We start from the raw sequence: 23,949 nt of genomic DNA, 5'->3' as shown, positions 1-23,949 counted from the left end.
AACCATAAATAACAACATTGTGTGGTCGAAAGCTCTCATGGCCGGGATCACAGGGTTGTGTGTTTTCTGGGCTGTATGGCCATGTTCTAGAAGTATTCTCTCCTGATGTTTCGCCCACATCTATGGCAGGCATCCTCAGAAGTTGTGAGGTATATGACAACATTGCTTTTTTTAACTGAGAGAACATCTCCTTAGGAGTTTCTAGGTCTTTCAGCATGACTATGGCCAACATGTACAGGAAAAAAGAGACCACGGAATCATACTGGAGGAACTAGAGATAAAGGTAAAAGTGTTCCCCTGACATTAAGTCTAGCTGTGTCCGACTCTGGGGGGTTGATGCTTATCTCAATTTCTAAGCCGAAGAGCCAGCACTGTCCGTAGACACCTCCAAGGTCATGTGGTCAGCATGACTGCATAGAGCACTGTTACCTTCCCGTCAGAGCGGTACCTATTGATCCACTCACATTTGCATGTTTTCAAACTGTTAGGTTGGCAGAAGCTGGGGCTAACAGTGGGAGCTCACCATGCTCCCTGGATTTGAACCACCGACCCTTTGGTCAGCAAGTTTGGCAGCTCAGCAGTTTAATCCACTGCGCCACTGGGGGCTCCCCAGAGATGTCTAGAGATTTTAATCAAATCCGCATAAGTTAACACTGCAAATGTGGGGGGGATGTCTGTACTCAGAAATGTTCCTATTTTCAAATGCAATGAAAAAGTCTGGATTAAGATTACTATTATGTATTTTAAGTGTCTAAGCAGGGAATTCAATGTAAAGAGAACAGAAAGAGGTCAGAGTGGATACTCCAGTTTAGGGCAATTTAATAAGTCAAGGCCTACTGTATACAACACATGTCCAGAATAAAATGGTGATAATTTTAAAATACTACTTGAAATCCAACATTTCTTTAAAAGTTCAGTTACTTCTTTTTGAAGAATTTCCTCTCTCTTTTGTGAGACTGCAAGGGCTTCTCGATCTCTCCGGAATTCATGAACTTGCTGCTGGAGATGTTTAATAAGAATCTACAGAAAAGGACAAATATTCCCAACTGTTATATGGTTTAAAATTTCAAATAAAGCACTTCTTGAATCTTGCAGAAATAGCTTGTATAACTTGAACTTAAGTTGATTAGAGATGCATTAAGTTTGCTCGGATTTATATGAGAGTAAACATACATGATCAGTTATAGAAACACAAAGGCTGCAAGAATGAAGGATAAATGCATAGGGCCAGACAGCTGTATTTTAATTGATCCAGTTAAAAGCAAATTACTTGTAACTAAACAGAACAACTTCAGTTTTCCATTTAGATATCATATCTGATTTGTTTTGGAGCTTGGGAAAAGTACTCTTTTTGGATAATACCTCCCAGACTAATTCAGCAACATGGCCAGCAATGGCAGTCAGTATAAGTTCTGAAAAATTCTAATGATGTACAGAAGTCGCCATAGTTTTTAGTAGGCATTTTTCCTTTCTGACATAACCTATATAAATTCCAGGAATTGCAAACTGTGACTAAGGTATGTTTGTGAAGCATGGTCCTCTGTCTGGGTGACGGACTATTTTTATAAGAGGTCACAATTCCACACGGAAATATGACAAATGTTCTGGGTTATCAAGAAGGAGAATGCCTTAAAGATAAAAAAGCAAATCCAAGCTTCTCAATGTCCTTATCTCTCCTTTAAACAAACAAACAAATATCACAGCTTGTTAACTTTAACATGCTATTTATCATAAACCCAATCTTCAGGGCAGCATGCAATGGTTTGGAGGGAAAAAGAGAATAAAATAGGATAGTCCAAAGATTTGAAAAATGAAGTTACTGCAAAGGTAAAGAGATCTGCCAGCACAGTGAAGGAATAGGATGCATCTATTTAATTACTGAAATTATAATTTATCCCATTAGGAGCTGTTGTATACTCTCTCAGTAATTTAATCCTTTAAAAGTATTACAGTAGAGTCTCACTTATCCAACATAAACGGGCCGGCAGAATGTTGGATAAGCGAATATGTTGGATAATAAGGAGGGATCAAGGAAAAGCCCATTAAACATCAAATTAGGTTATGATTTTACAAATTAAGCACCAAAACATCACGTTATACAACAAATTTGACAGAAAAAGTAGTTCAATACTCAGTAATGCTATGTAATAATTACTGTATTTACGAATTTAGCACCAAAATATCATGATGTATTGAAAACATTGACTACAAAAATGCGTTGGATAATCCAGAACGTTGGATAAGCGAGTGTTGGATAAGTGAGACTCTACTGTACTTGCCTTCTTCATAAATCATGAATCAGAATGGGAAGAGACCCCAAGGGCCATTCCGTCCAACTCCCTGCCATGCAATCAAAGCACTCCTGGCAGATGTCCATCTAGTTTCTATTTAAAAACCTTCAGAGAGTAGTTTCTGTCACACTATTGAAGATCTCCTACCATCAGAATTTTTTTCCTTTATCCTTATGTGGAATTTTTTTTACTGCAGTTTGAATCCATTGTTCTGTCTCAAAGTCTCTAGAGCAGCATAAAACAATCTTGCTCCCTCCTCAATATGACATCCTTTCAAATATTTAAACATAGCTTAATGCTAGGCTACATGAATGATGAATCTTTATAGATCAAAAGCACCACAAAACAAGAACACTTGTCAATCTGGAACACTGAGAACAACAGATCTGCTTACCTCTTGAGTTGAAATTTTACTATTTAACTCAGCAACTTTGGAAGTAGAATGTTCCAGAGCATGTTGACAAAGGATCTTCTCTAATTCTTTCTGATGGGATGCTTTAAGGGCTGAAATGTATTCTTCTGAGTCTTCCTTTGCTCTGTAAACATCATTGTTAAAAGAGTTACTTTAATTTGCAGCCCTCCCCAATGAATTATATTCCCTTTGGTTTCCAGTTGCTTTAATTCTGCAGATGGTCCTGCTATAGTAGAATCAATAATCTTTTTGCTTCCCATTGTTATTGGTGTTCAATAGTAATTTCTCTTACTAGACAGACAAGAATCCTAAAGGACTGCACTCAAACTAAATGTGATCATTATCTACATCTTTAATACTGGCATGCCTGCCTTTTTAAAAAGCATAAATAGTTTGTGGAATAGATTGGCCTGGTGTGGTAAACTCTTTTATTTCTGCTAGTCTTATGTTGAACCCCATCCCCCCATTTTCATTTCAAAGAAATGGTGTCAAATGGAATATGGGATTCTGAACAAATCTTGCTAAGAAAACTCTGTGATAAGTTCACTGTAGGGTTGCCAGGTCAGAAATGACTTGAAGGCACACAAGAACATAGCATTTTTATACATTACCTTCTTACAAGGCTTTCAGAATTTGCAATTGCTGCTTGTGATGATACTCTTTGTTGGCTCATTTCTAGGGTCAGCTTTTCCAATTCATTTTTCAACTGCATGTTTTCTTGCAGAACTTCTGAAACATGACAATCTGCAAAGGCATCGGGCTTGTATATTTTATCATCAAGAGTGGCAGGAAAGAACTCTTCATTTCTAGTGTTCCTGGGATCCCTTTTCAAAATTCCTGAAAGCTTTCCCTTATTATCAGCTTTTCCAGGTGAGTTTTTATCAGAGAGCATAATCCTTCTCTCTTTCTGAAGCCTTTCTATAGTTTTTGTGAGATCTTGGATCTCTCTATTTTTTGCAATCACTTCCTGATTCAGTCTTACCATCTTGGCCTTTGCATGAGCCTGCTCTACCTGGTGCTCAAGAGACTGCAGTTCTGCGTTGTCGGTTGCATTTTTCTGGCGTTCTAATTCTCCTATTTGGCTTCTAAGGGAATCAATTTCGGCTTGAAGATTGTTTACAGTCATCTGGTGGGCTTCATTGACATTGCAAAGTTCTTTTTCAAGTGCTTCTTGAAGCGTGGTTGTGCTGTCTTCAAGCTTCCGTGGTTCATTTGGCAGTTTATATGCCAGAAGCTGTTCAAGTTCCTCAATTCTTTTCTCATACTGAAGCTGGAAAGACAGAATGCAGGCAAGTTTGCTTTGATTTGCAGCAAATAAAATAAAAATACCATGCAATCTCTTAAGGATTAAAATCTGTTGTTTGTCATGGTTGCTTGTTTTCAGTTCTGTGATTTTCAAAATACTGTTTCATCTTCTAATTCAGGAATGGGGAAAATGTGGCACACAAGGTCATTTTTGTGGTTATTTTCATTAAAAAACATTTTGCCTCCAAATGCTCTGTAGGAGATATGCAAAACAAGAGCAGAAAGTGCTTTTCTGTTGTTTAAAAAGACCTTTCCTGGGTCTAAAATGATCTGGGCTGTGTGTCTCCAAAACCATAGTGAAAATGCCCCCCCCCCCCCAAAAGGGCATTTGAGTCCCTTTGGCACTAATTATTTTGGGCAGGGATTAGGTGTATTTGTGGAGGAGGGATCTCCCCCCCCCCAGGTCTCCTGAGGGGCTAATGCAACAATTCCACAGCTACCTAAATTTTAGTAGAATAACAGGAAAAAATATTAAACAAGAACGAAATCACCATAAATATAGCAATAAAACACATTGTTGAAAAAATCATATTTTAATGCAAAGAGCCATTTCTTTTTTTAATTTTGGCATTTATTTTAAACATAAGCTAAAAAGTTGTTGATAGCACAATTCTATTGAAAATTTGAGAAGAGGCATCACCATTTTCTATGCTCTACCAATCCTAACTGGTCCAAAGGAAGGGGTAGATGATTGAAACTGTTTTTAAGTCCTCAGGGGGAAAAGATGCTGTTTGAATACATTGTGTTGCACAGTGTTTACCAAGATTTCCTATTTTATTTTTGCAAGATTAGAAATTCTCCAGCTAGGTTCCAAAGAAGCAAAAAAGATTCCAAAAGAACTGTGTCCTCATCCAGTCAGCAACTGGGATATTTTAAAAGCCCGCTAAATGCAGAAGCAAATGTGGATGTAGATGCAAATGCTGAGTGTGATGCTCATTTGAGCCCTGAAAAATTCTCTGGGTAAATCTTTTGATATGAATATAGATCTGAATTCACCACATAGCCAGCAATTATAGGTGACCTCTTATTTATGATTCACAGAGCAGTGCTGAAAATCTAATATTAGAATATCAAGTGGTAGAAAATGGTTTAAAGGCATATGTTATTCAGGCATATGTTATATGTTATTCAGACCAAATACTACTATATTTTAAGTATTTGGAAGTGCCTAGAAACAGTTTTAACTACAATATTTGTAATTTAAGAAACATATCTTAACAGCATAGTAATCTTAGTCACCTTAATCTTCTGAAACTGCTGCTCCATGGCGCGGAGACTTTTTTTAGCTTCATCATCTTTACCCTCAAGTTCTGCTTCTAACTTTTTAACTCGTCTTTCAAGAAACTCAGCCGTATTTGTTTTGGCAGAAGCATCACCATCTCCTTCACACGCTGCTGTGGCAGCAGCATATATTAAAGCTGGCAGAGAATTTGGGTGTCTTCTTTTCAGAATTCCTTCCATTTCTTTAACCTTTCAAAAAGCAGGGCAACAAGTTAAAGTAAGTGGATGAAACAAACTTTAAAGGAGTCAAAAGAAAATAGTTTTAACCGCACCTCTGCAGAGACAGTAAATAGGCTCTCCTGTAATTAAGCCTAAGGCTGAAACCATATACACATTCAATATGCATCAATAGGCATTAACAAGGTAGCATTGCAAACTTTAGAATGAGTATTTTAATTGGAATGTCTTATCATCTATGTGATATGGATGACCTCTTAAGACTAAATGAAAGCAAATGTAGTCAATGGGTTCAAATATGGGTCTCTTCTCTGGCACACTGGAGGGGGGAGCTTCTTATGCTGCTACCACACCACACTTTTCTAGTGTGATTATTCCACTTTAACTGTGATGACTGCCTCCTGTGGGAGACTGGGATTTGCAGTTTAGGGAAAGCCCTTTAAAGTTCTCAGCCAGTGAGGTCTTTGGCCTTCCTAAACTACAAAACCCAGAATCCCACAGGAGGCAGTTAAAATGGGATAACAGCATTGTGTGTGAGTATGGTGTGATATTATTCTTAGCCACCTACACGAGAGGAGCCCCTGGTGGCGCAGCAAGTTAAAACACTGAGCTGCTGAACTTGCTGAACGAAAGGTTGCCGGTTCGAATCTGGGGAGCGGAGTGAGCTCCCGCTATTAGCCCAGCTTCTGCCAACCCAGCAGTTCTGCTAACATTTGCACTAACATGCAAATGTGAGTAGATCAATAGGTATCACTTCTGCAGGAAGGTAACGACGCTCCATGCAGTCATGCCGGCCGCATAACCTAGGAGGTGTCTACGGACAATGCTGGCTCTTCGGCTTAGAAATTGAGATGAGCACCAACCACCAGAGTCGGACATGACTAGACTTAATGTCAGGGGAAAAGCTTTACGTTTACACCTACATGAAGTAGCTTAACAAAAACCGTTCCTAGGGATTTGGAGCTAGCTATACGATTCTTTAACATAAATATTAACACATACCTTAAATAATAATCAGACCCCAGTAAATCGTAAATTAAAATCACAGATACAGTATATGAAACACATATAAGACTCAAAGGAATAGTTTGTTCTCTGAAATCTGCAGACCATGTTTGAATTTCAGACTGTAACTTCTTCTCAACCATTTTAATGGTCTTAGTGATGGCGCAATATCTTCTGAAATAATCTTTAGTGAGTGAAAGCTATTCTTAAATCACACAGGGACTACTATTTAACTATGTGTATCGTTTGGCTGCAATTCCTCTTTGCTCATCCTCCCCCTCAAAAACATTAGGATCTAAAATACTCTCAGGTTTTCTCCTCAGTCTGCATGGCAACACTGCAGTTGTGATGATTTATTGCCCTTCACTGGAAGTTATGAAAAATGAAAAACAAATGTAGAACAAAAAGGATTTTTTGTTATACTTGTCGCTCAAGATCTTGAATTCGTGCTGCATCTGCTGCTCTGTCTTTTAGTCGTTTCTTTTGCTGTGTCGGCTGACTCCCAGTTTCACTTCTAAGTTTGTCCACCTATGCAAAAGATATAGAACTATACTAGAAAGGTGCAAGCGTAACAAAAATATTTTTAACATAATGAAATACCTTTCTGTAAACCAACAAGAGCAACAAACTCAGAAGTTTAAAATGACAGTGCAAGTGAAATGACAGCATGTATTTAATTGCATTAATTTGTTACTTAAATAGTAGTGAGAAACTGGCAAACAAAAGGATAATTTTATTTCAGAATAGTTAGTGCCATTCTCAATGTACAGAACACTAGACTGGGGCTGGATCTACAATGCCATATAATCCAGATTACCAAATCAGATAACCCCCATTATCTGCTTTGAACTGGATTATATGAGCCCACACTGCCATATAATCCAGTCCAAAGCAGATAATTTTGATTTTAAATGGCAGTGTAGGTCCAGCCCAAAAAAGATTTTAATTGGTTGGAGAGGACACACTTAACCTATCCTGAAATAAAAGAAAAGGTCTAAATGTGGTGCTGTTAAATGCCAGGTCTGTTAATGGAAAAGCAGCGATCAACCAGGATCTTATCCTGGATGAGCGGGCAGACCTGGCGTTCATAACGGACCTGGCTGGATGAGGCTGGGGGAGCCAATCTCACCCAGCTTTGTCCGCCAGGTTATACCGTGCAGCACCAACCAAAATCCGGAGGGCTGGGAGGTGTCGCAGTAGTCTATAAGGAATCCATCCCCCTGACCAGGTGCCCCATTCCGCAGTCAACCTTGTTTGAGTGTGCTCATCTGAGGGTAGGTGACTGGGACAGAATAGGGATTCTGTTAGTGTTCCGACAACCCTGCTGCACTACAGTCTTCCTGCCTGAGCTAGCGGGGTTGGTCTCAGGCCTGGATTTGGAGTCCCAACAGCTTATTGTGCTGGGGGACTTCAATGTCCATGCTGAGACCATTCTCAGAACTTCATGGCCACCATGGCAACCATGGGGCTGTCCCAACTAGTATCCGGCTCTACCCACAGAGCCGGGCACAAACGTGGCTTGGTTTTCTGCCAGGGATGGAACGAAGGTGGCAGTGTGGAAGAGCTTACCATTGCTCCGTTGCCATGGACTGACCATCACCTGATCAGGTTTAGACTGGCTGCACCCCCTAACCTCCGCAGGGGTGGAGGACCTATTAAAATGGTCCGCCCCAGGAGACTTATGGATCCAGATGGATTCCTGACGGCTCTTGGGGAGTTTCCCGCCACCTCGGCTGGTGATCCTGTCAATGCTCTGGTCGCTCTCTGGAATAAGGTGACTAGGGCAATAGACACGATTGCTCCAGAACGTCCCCTCTCGAGTACCTGAGCTAAACCATTTCCTTGGTTCACCGAGGAGCTGGCAACGATGAAGTGAAAGAAGAGGGAACTAGAGAGCGTGTGGCGCTCAGAGCCGAATGAGCCAAACCGAACACGGCTATGTTCCTATCTTAGGACATATGCTGTGGCAATAGATGTTGAAAGAATTCTTTCTTTGCAGCTAATATTGCGTCCGCAAAGAATCGTCCGGCGGAGCTGTTTCGAGTTGTCAGGTTTGTTATATCCCGTCTCTCAGGACGGGATCCCTGACAACTCAGCAGCCCGCTGTGAAGCATTTGCTCAGTTCTTTGCGGACAAAGTCACTTTAATCCGTTCTGGCTTTGACACCATATTAACGGCAGCTTCCGAGGATGTAGCACGAGCACCTGCTTGTCCCATTTTGATGGATTTGTTTCAATTGGTTCAGCCTGAAGATGTGGACAAGGTGCTTGGAGAGGGTGAGGGCTACCACATGCATCCTAGACCCCTGCCCATCCTGGCTTGTGAGAGAAGCCAGAGGGGGTTTGGCCGAGTGGGTGAAGGTGGTGGTGAATGCTTCCCTTCAGGAAGGCATATTTCCAGTGAGCCTTAAATTGGCTGTGGTCAAACCGCTGTTGAAAAAGCCATCACTGGACCCCACTCAATTGGACAGCTATCGGCTTATTTCCAATCTCCCCTTTTTGGCCAAGGTCGTGGAATGTGTGGTGGCCGCACAACTCCAGGCATTCTTGATAGACACTGATTTTCTAGATCCGGCACAGTCTGGTTTCAGGCCAGGGCATGGTACCGAGACAGCCTTGGTCGTCTTAGTAGATGATCTACACTGGGAACTGGACAGGGGGAGTGTGTCCCTACTGGTTCTGCTGGACCTCTCAGTGACTTTTGATACTGTCGATCACGGTATCCTTCTGGGGCGCCTTGTCGAGATGGGTCTTGGAGGTATTGTTTTGCAGTGGCTCCAATCCTTCCTGGAGGGTCGTTCCCAGATGGTGTCACTGGGGGACACCTGCTTGGCCCCACAACCATTGACTTGTGGGGTCCTGCAGAGTTCAGTACTGTCCCCCATGTTGTTCAACATATACATGAAGCCACTGGGAGAGATCATCCGGAGTTTCGGGGTATGGTGTCATCTGTATGCAGATGATGTCTAGCTCTGTCACTCCTTCCCACCTGTCACTAAGGAGGCTGTTCAGGTCCTGAACCAGTATCTGGCCGCTGTGTCGGACAGGATGAGGGCGAACAAATTGAAATTGAATCCAGACAAGGCAGAGGTCCTCCTGGTCAGTTGTAGGGCCGAACAGGGTATAGGGTTACAGCCTGTGTTGGACGGGGTCGCACTCCCCCTGAAGACACAGGTTCCAAGTCTGGGTGTTCTCCTGGACTCATAACTGAGCCTGGAACCCCAGGTTTCAGCGGTGGCCAGGGGAGCATTTGCATAATTAAGACTTGTGCGCCAGCTGCGCCCGTACCTTGGGAAGTCTGACTTGGCCATGGTGGTCCACGCTCTGGTTACATCCCATTTGGATTACTGCAACGCTCTCTATGTGGGGTTGCCTTTGAAGACGACCCGGAAGCTCCAATTAGTACGATGGGCGGCAGCCAGATTAATAACTGGGGCAACATACAGGGAGCGTACCACCCCCCTGCTAAGCCAGCTCCACTGGCTGCCGATATGCTACCGAGCCCAATTCAAAGTGCTGGTCTTGACATATAAAGCCCTAAACGGTTCTGGCCCAATTTACTTGTCCGAACGTATATCCTCCTATGAGCCAGTAAGATCCCTAAGATCATCTGGAGAGGGCACATAATACCTCCCATATCTATTTCTACAGCGCTCTTATATTAAGTCTGCAGGCTTGCCTAAGTGGTCAAGAGGCTCATTGGCCACTGTAAATATTGTGGCTCTCCAGACAGAAAGTTTTAACTTTATAACCACTGAGATAAAGGGTAGATTGAGATAAAGGGTAGACTGTTCCCACAAGGAATCATCACCAATGGCAGCTTTTGACTGAAATACACAAAACTGTTAAACTAGCCTGTTTCTTCACTCTAGGCGATTGTCTGGAAATTGTGTTCCTGTTGGCTGGATACAGACACCTTCATTTGGCACTTCTTCAATTACCTCTAGTTTCAGTTTATCAATTTCTTCTTTTGCTCCACGAAGGCGAGCTGCATCTCTATCCAAGAGCTCCTGGTTTTCTGCATACCATTGGAGTCTTTTCTGTAAACGACTAATTTCATCCTTGTGGGATTCCTCCATCAACTTCATCTCATACAATTTTTCAGCTAGGAGGTAAATGTTCCATTAAATATTTTTGATAGAAAACATTTAACTCTTGGATTTTTTTTCTAAATTAGATGTTGCTATTATTTTTCTTCTTCACTATTTTCAATAATCTATCTTTAAAAATTAAAATACAGCACCAACAATGCTAAGCTGAAAATCAACAATCACATATGAAAACAAAGGTAAAGTTTTATAGGTTTCTTCTTTATGGTGAAAAGGAACACACACAAATATATAAACATACACACAACACACCTCCCTTTATTTTAAAGCCTGATTAGTAGAACTGTTTGATATGGTAAGACATGGCATATGAAAAGTGGCTCCTTTGTAGTTTGAAATGATATTTTTTAAAAGACAACTCTTAGATGTTGGGAATTCTGGCAGCTAAAATCTCCAAAAGCAATTTCTTTTCAAACACTGAACAGAGGAATGGAAACTCAAAAAACAGAAATAAAAGATCTGAGGGCCCTTCCACATAGCCATATAATCCAGAATATCAAGGTAGAAAATCCCACAATATCTGCTTTGAACTGGGTTATCTGAGTCCACACTGCCATATATTCCAGTTCAAAGCAGAAAATGTGGGATTGCATTCAGCTGTGTGGAAGGGGCCTGAGATCGCAATGCCTGGAATTTCAAATTGAAAGAATTAGACACAATTCCTCTGCCAGTTGAAGTAGATGATGAGGCAAGAAGGATAAATACTGAATTGATAATAAGCCGCTATAATGAAACTATTATTTAAAAGATTGTGGCAGTTTCATGGATTGAGTTTTAATTTTTCTTTTGTTCATGCACATATGCCCTTTCTCACCCCCCCCCCCCCCACTCATACACACACACAAGTTCTTCAGACCAGTTCACTTATTCTTGTAAGCATAAAGTGAAGCTTAGTAGATAACAAGGTAAAGAATGTGGCTCTATCATCCTGCTGCTACAATATCCCATTATTTCCGCACTCTTCTCCAGTATGGACCATAATCACAATACAAGATTAATAGGGACATATGCTTTCATTCCTTTTGTAAAATAACAGAGAACACAAATCTTACTGTTAAACTTATTGGGCTCTTCAAAACAGTGCTTTACCTGAAATGGCAGAAATCTGTGCTCTTGCCAAATCTCTTTCCTTCTTCACTTGTCCCAAATCTACTTCAAGGGCTTGCTTTTCTTGCTTTAGACGCTTCCTCTCTTCTAGCAAACTGGTTTCTATAGCCTTCATTCCCCCACAGACCCAACAGAACAAAGGGATACAGATAAAAAACCATGAGACTACAACCTATTTAAAACCAATGAATATAACAGATGCTTGCGTTTAGTAAACAAATTGTATGCTATCATCTCCTCTACTTGGGACACTTGCCCACAGGGGCATTGGCTTTTACTAGCAGGAAACCAATGTTCAAGTGAACTTGAAGTTCATTATGGTCTAAGGAAGTGGTTCTAAACCTGTAGGTCCCCAAGTGTTTTGGCCTACAACTCCTAGAAATCCCAACCAGTTAACCAGATGTTATGATTTCTGGGAGTTGAAGGCCAAAACATCTGGGGACCCACAGGTTGAGAATCTCTGGTCTAAGGAATGTTCCATCCTGTATTGCTGACAGGATACAGTCAGTCCTCTTCATATTTTAAATCCATAGAGGAAGATCACTAGTCAGTTGTCAAGCTGGGAGGTTGTGGCTATGAGATGCTATCTGGGTATTGCTTCCTCTCCATCAGAGGAATAATTGGAAAATCCGCTTCCAGTTTGTGGGTGGACGGAGAGTATGATAATCAGTCTGGGAGAAGCGTAACTTTCCACCGAACACCCTTAATATCTTCCTGATCAGAAAAGCAGTGGGTGAGGATATAGCGGGGAAGAAGAAGGCCATGCATAATACTTTGAGCTTAGTGAAGGAGATGTGATCTATAAATGAACTTAATATATAAATAAACACAGACATTGTGGATCTGTTGGAAACCAGCAATCTATCTGAATTCCCCAAGCCTAGCTATCTGAAGGGTAAGTGGGTGAGAATAAAAACAGAGATAGCAGCTTGTATTTGCATTTCGCAAATGGTATATAAACTATAATAATAATAAAATTAAAGAAAAATACATAATAAAATCTTTGATAAAACCAACACTAAGATGTAAAAACTACATGTGAATGTGCCATCATGTATAATTGCTGAGAAGGCCCTCTCATGTAGATCCTTACCATGCCTCACTTAGTGGGGTGCCTGAAGAAAAGCATCAGGTAATATCCTAATTTGGGTGCACAGGGTAGATGTTTCAATATTTACAGTAAGCAATGACATTGCCAAAATAGTTTTATTAATTTATAAAATTTATGTACTGCCTTTCCAGAAGAAAAAGTCGTCAATGTGGATAAGATATAAATAAAGTAACATAACTTAAAATTCAAAGCACAAATAAATCAAATAAAAACATACAGTAGGTACTTACCTTGGCTGTTCTAAGTTCTGAAAGTAAATCAGTTAAATTTTGATTCCCAGCTGGTTCAGCATTCTGTGCTCCATATGATAACAGGTTATTTTTATCGACTTGTTCCCTAGATTTTTTAAAAGGCAGAATTAATATTTCTGTACTTCCAATATATACACAAAGCTGTTCCAAACTGACTATCAATCTATGTAGTTCGTGCTGACCTCAGTTCTAGAACTAACTTCCTTCAAAAATATACAATATCCCGAAAATATCTTACTTATGTGAATGTTTTTAACCACTGGGGGGAGGGGGTCTGAAACTTTACAGTTGGAATCGCTTCCATTTCAGGAATGAACTCCAATCTGAATAAAGTAAATAATTGAGCAATCCAGATCTTTTCATTTCTTGCTCATTCGCAGATTTCGTAACATATTCCCCCTTGCAATTTAGATCAAGTCTATTCATAAAATGTAAGGCTATTTTCTTGTGCAGAAAAAGTACTAATGGTTCAAATTGCTCCTATCTCTTGATGATATTAACTATAATCATAATGCATTCTCTACTAAATAATATTACAACTGAGATGGCTTTTCAAATGCTGCTCCTATACATCTGGGGATATGATTCAGCTAAAACATGACCGAGCCTACAAATCCACAAAGGAAAGTTACATACATGCACAACTAGTTTAAACCAAAAACAAACAGCTTTCTGTATTAACTACTACTAGAAATGATCACTATTTCTAGTGGGAAAATCAAATACACTAACCGTAGGGATGCTAATTCAGTCATTAAGTATTGGTTCTCTTTAAACATATTTTCTTCATTTTTCTTGTTATTCTGCTGTAGCTCTTTCACCTGATTGTATAATCTTTCATTTTCCTTTAAGATCAAATATTATTTCACTTAATTGTTATTTATTCAAATGGGAAGATATACATCACAGCAATACAAATGCAAGAGAGATAGCTATTGGTGCTGACACCAAGGGAGATGGATTACTATTGATATGCCAGCTACAAAAACACTTGGCTTGGAAAAGTTATGTGACAATAATGTTAATAGTGTTTCAGTTTCCACCAAAAGATGCAACAAACCCTTTTATTGTTCTTTGCAAGTAAAGAAGTTCACATATAACACAACTATGCTCTTAATACAGCAAATTCAAATTAAAAGCTTTTGATTTTCAGGTAACAAAATTATCTGTATGCGAAGATTATGGTCTAACAAAACAACTATGGCTTTCATGAACTTGTGTCATAGGTGGCAATGAATGTCTGGAAATTACATGGATGTCAAACAATTACTGTACATGGCTTTTCCAGAGCAGAAACTTTCTTCCTTTTGCCTCTTCAAGAAGGTAAGTCTCTTACTAAACAGACACTAAGAATCCCATGTTTCCTGCACATCGATGGACAAATATTTTGCATTTTTTCCTCATCTCAGCTATTATTTATCACATTCATCTTTGTTCTCAGAGTCTTTCATTCTCAGGACAATTTCCTATTTTCATTTAACGTTACTCCTTATCTAGAGACATTCTGAACTTGCACTAACAGGCCACGTCATGTGAGTTTTTCCATTTTCTATTTAGTTTTGTACAGCATATGAAAATTATGTGTATGGATAAAATTTTAGAGGAATTGTAATCATTTGTAAAAGTGGGAAACTAACTTCCAATATAGTAAGAGCTTATGGCATCATGTTCAGTCATCACTATATAGAATTTCAGCTCAACCCTTTATTCCTTCCTACCTATCCCCAATCAATGACACCATCCTAATTTCAATTGTTCCTTAAAGTTTTCTTATCCCCCAATTACGTTCAGTTTACTTATTTTCAAATCGGGCCTTAACATTAAGAGTTGTACCTGCTGATACCCTTGAAGAAGCATCTCCTGATTTTCAACTTCTTTTTGGATCTCTTTTAACATTTCTCCTTCAGTGGGGATTCTTTCCCAGATGTTTGACCACTTTGTTTCTTTGTTCTGGTTTTCTCTATGATTTAGCTGAGAAAAGAAGACTTTATAAAATACTAGCTGTGCCTGGCCATGCGTTGCTGTGGCGTTGTCTGGTGGTGTTGGTGAGAAATTGTTGAGGTAGTGGTGGTATTGAATGTCTGTTGTATGGTTGTCTTTATGTTTAGTATGCATTTGGTTGTTTGTGTACTGTGAAAGTGGTGAGGGTAGAGGGGGGTCTATGACCCTGTGTAGTATTGTATTGTATTTATACGTTGTACATGTGTTGTGAATGCTTGGATTGTGTCTTGCTGCATAGTAGAAAGGGTTGGGCTGGATGGCCCTTAGGGGTCTCTCCAAACTCTTGGATTCTATGCTTCTATTATCATCATCATCATCATCATCATCATCATCATCATCATCTAGAGGCTGGATGGCCATCTGTCAGGAGTGCTTGGATTGTGTCCTCCTGCTTGGTAGAAGGAAGTTGATCTGGATGATCCTTAGGGGTCACTCCAAACCTTAGGATTGTATGTTGTTGTTGTTATTATTATTAGTAGTAGTGTTAGTATTGAGAGGCTGGGTGGCCATCTGTTGGGAGTGCTTGGATTGTGTCCTGCATGGCAGAATTGGGTTGAACTGGATGGCCTTTAGGGGTGTCTCCTAATTGTCTGATGCTATGATTTGATGTGTATTATTATTGTGCAGATATTGGATGGCCATCTGTCAGAAGTGGTTGGATTGTGTCCTCCTGCATGATATAAGGAAGTTGAACTGGATGATCCTTAGGGGTATCTGCTAACCTTAGGATTGTATTATATTCTTCTTCTTCTTCTTATTATTATTATTATTGAGAGGCTGGGTGGCCATCTGTTGGGCGTGCTTGGATTGTGTCCTCTATGGGAGAATTGGGTTGGACTGAATTACCACGGTAATTATTTCATATTACAGTAGAATCTCACTTATCCAACATTCGCTTATCCAGTGTTCTGGATTATCCAACGCAGTCTGCCTTTTAGTAGTCAATGTTTTAAATTCATTGTGATATTTTGGTGCTAAATTTGTAAATACAGTAATTACAACATAGCATTACTGAGCATTGAACTACTTTTTCTGTCAAATTTGTTGTATAACATGATGTTTCGTGCTTAATTTGTATAACCATTACTTAATTTGATGTTTAATAGGCTTTTTCTGAATCCCTTCTTATCCAATGTATTCACTTATCCAACATTCTGCCGGCCTGTTTATGTTGGATAAGTGAGACTCTACTGCATATTTATAATCTTATATTATCTTCTTAGAACTGGATTATATGAGGCCCCTTCTACACACCTGTATAAAATGCACACTGAAGTGAATTATCTGGCAGTGTGGACTCAAGATAATCCAGTTCAAAGCAGATAATATAAGATTATAAATGGGTAATATAGCTGTTTGGAAGGGCCTTGAGTCTACACTGCCATATAATCCAGTTAAAATCAGATAATCTGTATCTTATAGGGAGTGGGAAAGAGGCCTAAGTGAGGCCTAACTGTGCCTGTCCCCTGGGCTGAGTAGGTTGCTAGGAGACCAAGTGGGCAGAGCTTAGCCTTCTAACTGGCAGCAATTGGATAAAAACAATTATTCCTCTCCCTCCGATTAGGCCTTTATTTTTCTTTTCTTTTTGTTGTATGAACATAGAGGCATGGATGAGGGGTTGTGTTGCCAAGTTTAGTGTTTCTGGGATGTGTAGTTTTGTTGTTTTGTCCTAGGCCAATTTTTTTAAATCCTTTTATATATATATATATATATACACACACACACACACACACACACACACACACACACACACACATACATACACACACACACACACACTAGCTGTGCCCGGCCACGCGTTGCTGTGGCTTAGTCTGGTGGTGTTGGTCAGTCTACATTAGGTTGTATTGATGCTGTGACCTCCACCCTTCTTTATACTCACATTAGTAGTAGTATTTGAAGTCTGTTACCTTCTTGAATTTTTGTGTTGATTGATAATTGCTTGAGATCCCTGTTGTCTTTGGTTTGTTGTTAATTGTAATGTCTGATTCTGCTGAGTGTGGTTTATATTTTTATTGTGGTACAATAGTCTTTATGTTTTGTTTTGCCTATGTAGGTGTTTATTATTATTGTTGTTGTAGTGATTATGAAGGTTGGATAAGTTAGATGCTACTGTATTGTTTTTTGGAGGCCCAGTTTAGCACTGACTGGCCTCTCAGCCTCAGTGCCTGGCTGTTTCTTGCCTGTGATGGTGTTGATTCTTATTGTTGTTGTTGTTGTCATTGTTATTATTGTATTTGTTTTTTTGGAGGCCAAGTGTGAATGTAGGGATTGGGGAGGTGGATGAGTTGTGTTGTCAAATGTTGTATTTGTTATAGTCACAATGCGTTGTTGTGAGTTTTGTGGGTCTGGATTGTGGTTTTGTGGTGTGGTTGTGTTGTTACAATCGGGAGAAAAGGCTCTTGTGTTGTGTTGTCAAATTTTGTATTTCTGGGACGTTTAGTTGTGTGCCAAGTTTCGTATTTCTGGGGCGTTTAGTTGTGTTGTTATAGTCACAATGCATTGTTGTGAGTTTTGTGGGTCCAGATTGTGGTTTTGTGGTGTGGTTGTGTTGTTACAACCGGGAGGCAAGGTTTTTGCGTTGTGTTGTCAAGTTTTATATTTCTGGGGCGTTTAGTTGTGTGCCAAGTTTCGTATTTCTGGGACGTTTAGTTTTGTTGTTATAGTCACGATGCATTGTTGTGAGTTTTATGGGTCCGGATTGTGGTTTTGTGGTGTGGTTGTGTTGTTACAACCTGGAGGGAAGGCTTTTGCGTTGTGTTGCCAAGTTTCGTATTTCTGGGGCGTTTAGTTGTGTTGTTATAGTCACGATGCGTTGTTGTGAGTTTTGTGGGTCCTGTGTGGTTTTGTGGTGTGGTTGTGTTGTTACAACTGGGAGGCAAGGCTTTTGCATTGTGTTGCCAAGTTTTGTATTTCTGGGGCGTTTAGTTGTGTTGTTATCGCATGATGCGTTGTTGTGAGTGTTGTGGGTCTGGATTGTGGTTTTGTGGTGTGGTTGTGTTGTTGTAACCTGGAGGCAAGCCTTTTGCATTGTGTTGCCAAATTTCGTATTTCTGGGATGTTTAGTTTTGTTGTTATAGTCACTGCGCCCGCAACTTTATCCTTTTATATATATAGATATAGAAAATGTACCTTAGCTTTCTGCTAAGCAGAAAGAGGTCTTAATGAAAACGAAAAGCATGTAATGAAATGTTACTATTTATAGAAGTTTCATTTGTAGCCTGTCCCTATTTCAAAGACCTTATAATGTTATATACAAACTATCCCAATGTATGAAAAGGGGTTCATGAATTTTTTTTAAAGTGACACTGACATTTCTTTCAATTTTTAAGAATTATCACAGAGCGTAGATCTATAAATAACTTTATATATACTACATAAATAACAGTAAAAGCAAGAATCGTGCTTTGCAAACAACTGAAGTAATCAATCATAGCAGCTATTGTCCAGTAACTGAGGATTTGGGGGAGGGACTTTTATGATCCCTATACATGGCCTAAACTAGGGACTATGTAGGGATTCTCAATATGAATCAGTCATGAATGTGTAAGCATAGCTTATCCATTTCTAAATAAAACTTACTGTTATTATTTCTAACTGCCCAATGAGATTTCAGCCTATAGATTGATACAAGCCTTTACAGTTTGATTTTATCAAAAGAAAGGCGATAGAATGAATGGCATATTATATTTCTAAAAATCTGTTCCCTTGATAAGCTGGCAATAGGATATAAACAATCACAATACCTGTGTCTGAAGAACATACTTCTCTTTGTTTAACTCAAAGAGATTCTTATCCTGCTGCATTTTTAGTTCAAGGATCTTTGTTTCCATTTCCTTCTCTTTTTCCAAAGATGTGGCTTTTAGATGCTGAATCAAGTTCTGCGCTGAAGCCAGTTTTTCTTCAGCTTCCTGAATTCTTTTTAGTAAATAAAGCTCCCTTTCACTATTTTGAGGGAGGTAATATGAAGCAACCTGAAAGGAAAACCTAGTTTATACCACTTGCTGTTCATCACAGAATCCAAGATGGATTAATATTTTCTCTTTCAGTTCCATAGTAGGAACTGATTGATTTAATATTCTGAAGAGCTGGATTTCTATAGAAAGACCCTCATGCAGTCTAAAGAAAAACTGAACACTGACAAGAATAACTTCTTTATCTAACAAGATGGCAGATGGCACAGGCAGAAAAGAATACGCTTCGTACAGATATATAAAAAAGGGTAATAAAACCCCATGCTACTCAGTCACTGGTTTGGGAATAGCCAAGGAGGATATATTTCTGAAACTGATCCTGATCTAATGAAGGTCTAGACAGGGAAACACTGTAGCTTCATCAAAGTTGTTTGCATTTTTTAGATTATATGAAGTGAAATCAATAATATTACTGTGAATTACATCCAACACACTGAATACTTCTACAGAATGTAATTATTATTGGCAATGGAAAGTTAATCTTACTGTAAAGGGAAGGTGTGCTTCTACGAAAGTTATGAGATGTTCTAGCTTTTGCCAATACATCTTCTTACTGTGGCCACTTGCATATTTTGCTATTTCAGACCATTCCCCAATCCTTCATAGTAAGGGTATTGCACAAAGGGATACAATGAAAATTGGCAAGAATAATCTTGATTTCTCCCTTCCAGAAAAGTGTTCTGTGATCAGAACTGGACTCACAGATCTCCAAATCTATCCCTATGTAACTTTAAATAGCAATATTACTGCCAACTGCGGGCATCTCCTTTTGTTATGAAGTGAAAGGGGAAACAGTATAGGATGCTCTAGTAATCTCCAAATGATGCTGAAATGCAAGTAAATATTTCTAACATGACAGATTCCATCTACATCTGTACCAATGTCCAGACAAGGGAACACATTCTCCCTCTTACTGCTCAGAGAAGACTGAGGGTGCATTTATACTGTAGACCCAGTGCAGTTGGACACCACTTTAACTGCCATCACTCAATGCTATGGAATTAAGGGAGTTGTAGTTTTACAACATCTGTAGCCTTCTCCATCAAAGAGTAGTGGTGCCTCAGCACACTACAACTCCCAGCGTTCCACAAGCATGAGCCATGGCAGTTAAAGTGGTGTCCAACTGAATTAATTCTGAGTGTAGATGCACCTTAAAGTAACTAGGACAGCAGGTCTTTCTACTATCCAAGGAACACATTCATTTGTTGCTGTATGGCTTTTTTCTGGTACCATCTTTTACAATGCTATCCTAAGAGCAGGATCTATGGCTTACACTGTGATTGTGGATGAAAGAGACATTTTCTTTAACTTGCTCTTGAATGCTACTTGCAGATGACTGTCCAGGTGCGGCACAGTAATTTCTCTTCATTGAAACAGGATCCTTTGTTGGCTGTATTACCTTAGTTCCAGATGTTTCTTTCATAGAAAAAAAGGTGTGTGCAAGATTTTAAAAGTTCAGATTTTAAATACTGTACATTTATATGTGGACCTATACAGCAATTAACATAATGTACACAAAATGGGCAGTTTCTATAACTATCCTTGCCTTCCTCCCTTGAAAATAAACTAGATGCAAGCTAATGAACTACTTTTGCCAAAACTTGAATTACTCCTACAGTTCACTGTGCTTTTCACTATATATTATTATCTCCCTATGCATATAAATTTGAAAGGACGCCCCCTCCTGTTTAAGACACAGTTTAATTTATATAGAGATCAGCAATGTAAGGAACACACACACACAAACATCTATAGAAACCCAGCCATTCCTCGCTTATTCTGAGACGTCTATTTCTTTCCAACATTACAAGCCTTAGCTGAGAAAAAATATCCTGCCCTTTCTACTTAGATAATCTATTTTTCCAGTGTGAGTACATGAAGGATGTCACCTCTTAGTCCCATTCATTGCATAGATACTCTTTGTTGATTTATATAATCCAATTCTATACATGTCTATGCCCTGACATTCTTATTGGGACTTATTCCCCAATAACTATACATTGGAGTGCACCTTGTCACTCTATTCCTTTTCCTGTTTCCTTCTTCTACTGAAAATCTGAATTACAAACACTTTAGATTTACTTAACTTTGGTTAGACTATGTTTTAAAGTAATATTCTATTTCAAGAAGCAGTATACAATATATGCATGTTGAGGAAGCTTACATTTAACATTCATTCTTTACTTATAAAGATATATCAAGGTTAGTAATATATTACCTTTCTGCTTTAGAGGAGATCTGCCTTTCAAAACTGACTTTTGGGGGCCCTCTTTTCCTGTTTTCTCATGAACTACAGAAAAGTGTTTCAATGAAGAACTAGATTTTCCATATCCAGAACTTCTAACAGAACTATAAGGTCCACTGAGAGACTTCTTTCGATGAATGACCACTGTGTTTTTGGCATTCTTATGTATCAATTGTTTATTCAACACCGAACTAAGACCCTCTTTATTCCAAGTGCTGGGGTGGTGTATCTGTGAACAACAGCATATTTTTTATTAAACATCTCGGGCTGAAATCGTAATAGTAAAAGAAAATGTTTGCGTGTCTCTGCAGACATAGTTCATTCAGGATATGGCCTTAAAATCTGACAGATTTTAGAGGTTTTTGTGGCCAGATTCAAGCTGAGAGCTCTGAAACAGTACTTTTATGTTTCTTCAAGCAAGAAGAAAGGTGTAAAAACAGGAAGTTCATATACCACTGCTAGTATTCCTGATATTTTCAAAGATAGGAGAACAGAAGACTATGAGATATATGATTTCTGAAATAAAAGAAATGAATGGGGTGGACACCACATTGTATTAAGCATTTGGTATCCAGGCATTTGCAAACTACAGCCTTCCAGGTGTTTTGCACTTCAACTCCCAAAATTCCTGACAGCCAGTAAGCTGGCTAGGATTTCTGGGAGTAGAAGTCCAAAACACCTGGCGGGCTGAAGTTTGTCCATGCCAGGTACAGACCTAAGATAATACAACTCTGGATTATCCAAATACTGCCATACATAATAATGGACATTATTCTATCCACTCCTTTAAAGCGATGTAGTTTAACTAACAGCCACTAAGACTGTGTCCTTTGAATGCCATATAGATGGATAGGTAAGTTAATGAATGATTTTGTACTGGAGTATCAGATGCGACATATTGCACCTCAAGAATGAGGAAAAGCCTGGAAGAATCAAATGAAAGGCTTTTCTATGAGAAGCCCATAAGAAGTTGCTCACTGAAGTTGATCATGTCATTCTAAGGTTTTCTAAGGGGATCTTAAGACACTTAGCTGTCAAACTTATGGTTGTTTAGCTGCATGAAGTCCAATTAGAAGGAAAGCATGGAGGCGTAACAGAAATGATGAGGGGATTCTCTGCAATTGGGATGCCATAGATAGAGCAAAGGAATGAGGATTTTACTTGTTGGAAAATTCACCTCTATGTGACATCTTGAGATCTAAGGCGTATTGGTTTGATAGAACCAATATTATTTTGTATAAGATGTTATTTTTATATTTTAATCCTATATAAAATCTCTAAAAACGGGGTGTGTCTTAGAACCACAGGTGAATCTTATGAATTTTTGTTGTTGGTATTGAAATTAGGGTGCATCTTATAATCGATGACCTCTCGCAATTGAAGAAATATGGTATTGCATGGGACCAGAAAGTGCTGTGACGTGGGGTACTTCATGAGAAAAACTGGGGTCTTAATTCAAATCCTATCCAAATCCTAGTTCAGTTGATGGGAGTCATTTTCCATAAAATAATATACACAATCTGTTTGAATAAAATAGATCAATAAGTGATCACATGTAGTGAGTACTGGAGTATGTCATGTGTGCAACTGAGGTTCTTTGTATTATCTGGAATAAATATATCATAAATATTTACAGCTAAGAAGTGTGAAGTAGTTTGCATTGTAATGATACTACAATACAAACTGAAGCAGATGGTCACAAATGATAGATGGCAAACACAAATTGTCCTGAAATGTATAATCTTATTCAAAACAATTAAATGACAATTTTAGTTACTTTTAAAAAGACATAATATGACAAGCAACTAGTTTGTGTTAAAAATAAATCCACTTGGTGACCCCATACTCTCCTGTGGCTATAAAATTAAATATAAGCAGCGAAAACAGTTATAGCTACACCAGAAGAGTGATATTATTCATTACTATGTCACATTTACAATATGAATCAGTTCTGCTTAAATTATTGCAAAGTGGAATACAGTTCTAGTTCATCTTCATATTTACATTATTTAAATAAGATTTATGGATACTGCGTACCTCATTAAGCTTGTTGTCTTGATGCAATGCTGAAGAATTTGGAAGAGTATCGTGTATCCGGGTATCTTGTTTTACTCTGTCAGTCAGTTTGTTTTTGTCAGCTCTTTGCGTAAGAGTATCTTCACTATCCTCCTTTACTACTGGCTGAAGAGAAACCTTCTCTTGCCCACTATGGTGGTTCAAAGGACCAACATTTGTCTTCTCTGGATATGATATACTATTATGGTGTTCTTTAAATGGGAAATGGCTCACTGATTCATCTGTGTTGGCATGTGTGACTTTTGGAGAACTGAAGAAAAAGAGGGGGGGGGGGGGAAATAGGACAATACATGCTGTTTCCTTATTTCTATAGTATTGATGACCAAAAGACCATTTCATAGCTTACATATTACTGTTATCTCTATTAAGAGATGGCCTGATAACTGAAGAATATTTTTAAATAAACATAGTTGAAAGAACACATTGGACTGCATGGACTAAAAAGCAATGCCTTGCATATGACTAGGATAAGAGAGAAAAGCATAATGTTCTTTGGTCTATCTACAAGTCCCTTATAATAAAACAAGCAATGTCCCATGAAGGGGTTTCTTCAATTACACTTCAGCACAGTGTAAAGGCAACAGGTGATACTGCCTTATTAGAAC

The 23,949-nt window shown here is 38.9% G+C and overlaps 1 protein-coding gene across 4 annotated transcripts in view; it reads right to left on the bottom strand.

Moving 5' to 3' along the window:
• The window catches only part of cep162 (centrosomal protein 162), a 65,791-nt gene that overhangs the window by 5,555 nt on the left and 36,287 nt on the right, over positions 1–23,949 (bottom strand). For 3 of the 4 annotated variants that reach the window (XM_062981102.1, XM_062981110.1, XM_016998143.2), the window contains 14 exons: positions 23,306–23,594; positions 21,242–21,497; positions 20,297–20,439; positions 18,796–19,023; positions 14,882–15,019; positions 13,781–13,893; positions 13,028–13,133; positions 11,669–11,795; positions 10,412–10,575; positions 6,895–6,999; positions 5,248–5,478; positions 3,315–3,973; positions 2,686–2,827; positions 922–1,020 (listed from right to left, as the gene is read on the bottom strand). In XM_062981102.1, the coding sequence (XP_062837172.1) occupies positions 922–1,020; positions 2,686–2,827; positions 3,315–3,973; positions 5,248–5,478; positions 6,895–6,999; positions 10,412–10,575; positions 11,669–11,795; positions 13,028–13,133; positions 13,781–13,893; positions 14,882–15,019; positions 18,796–19,023; positions 20,297–20,439; positions 21,242–21,497; positions 23,306–23,594 (2,800 nt within the window). The remainder of the gene's footprint in view (positions 1–921; positions 1,021–2,685; positions 2,828–3,314; positions 3,974–5,247; positions 5,479–6,894; positions 7,000–10,411; positions 10,576–11,668; positions 11,796–13,027; positions 13,134–13,780; positions 13,894–14,881; positions 15,020–18,795; positions 19,024–20,296; positions 20,440–21,241; positions 21,498–23,305; positions 23,595–23,949) is intronic. The other variant, XM_062981112.1, reaches the window with a different exon arrangement.

The sequence above is a fragment of the Anolis carolinensis genome, chromosome 1 (genome assembly GCF_035594765.1).
Source record: "Anolis carolinensis isolate JA03-04 chromosome 1, rAnoCar3.1.pri, whole genome shotgun sequence".
Classification (NCBI taxonomy): Eukaryota; Metazoa; Chordata; class Lepidosauria; order Squamata; family Dactyloidae; genus Anolis; species Anolis carolinensis.
Note: the sequence above shows the minus strand (reverse complement) of the source record. Positions and strands in the feature narration are given on the sequence as shown.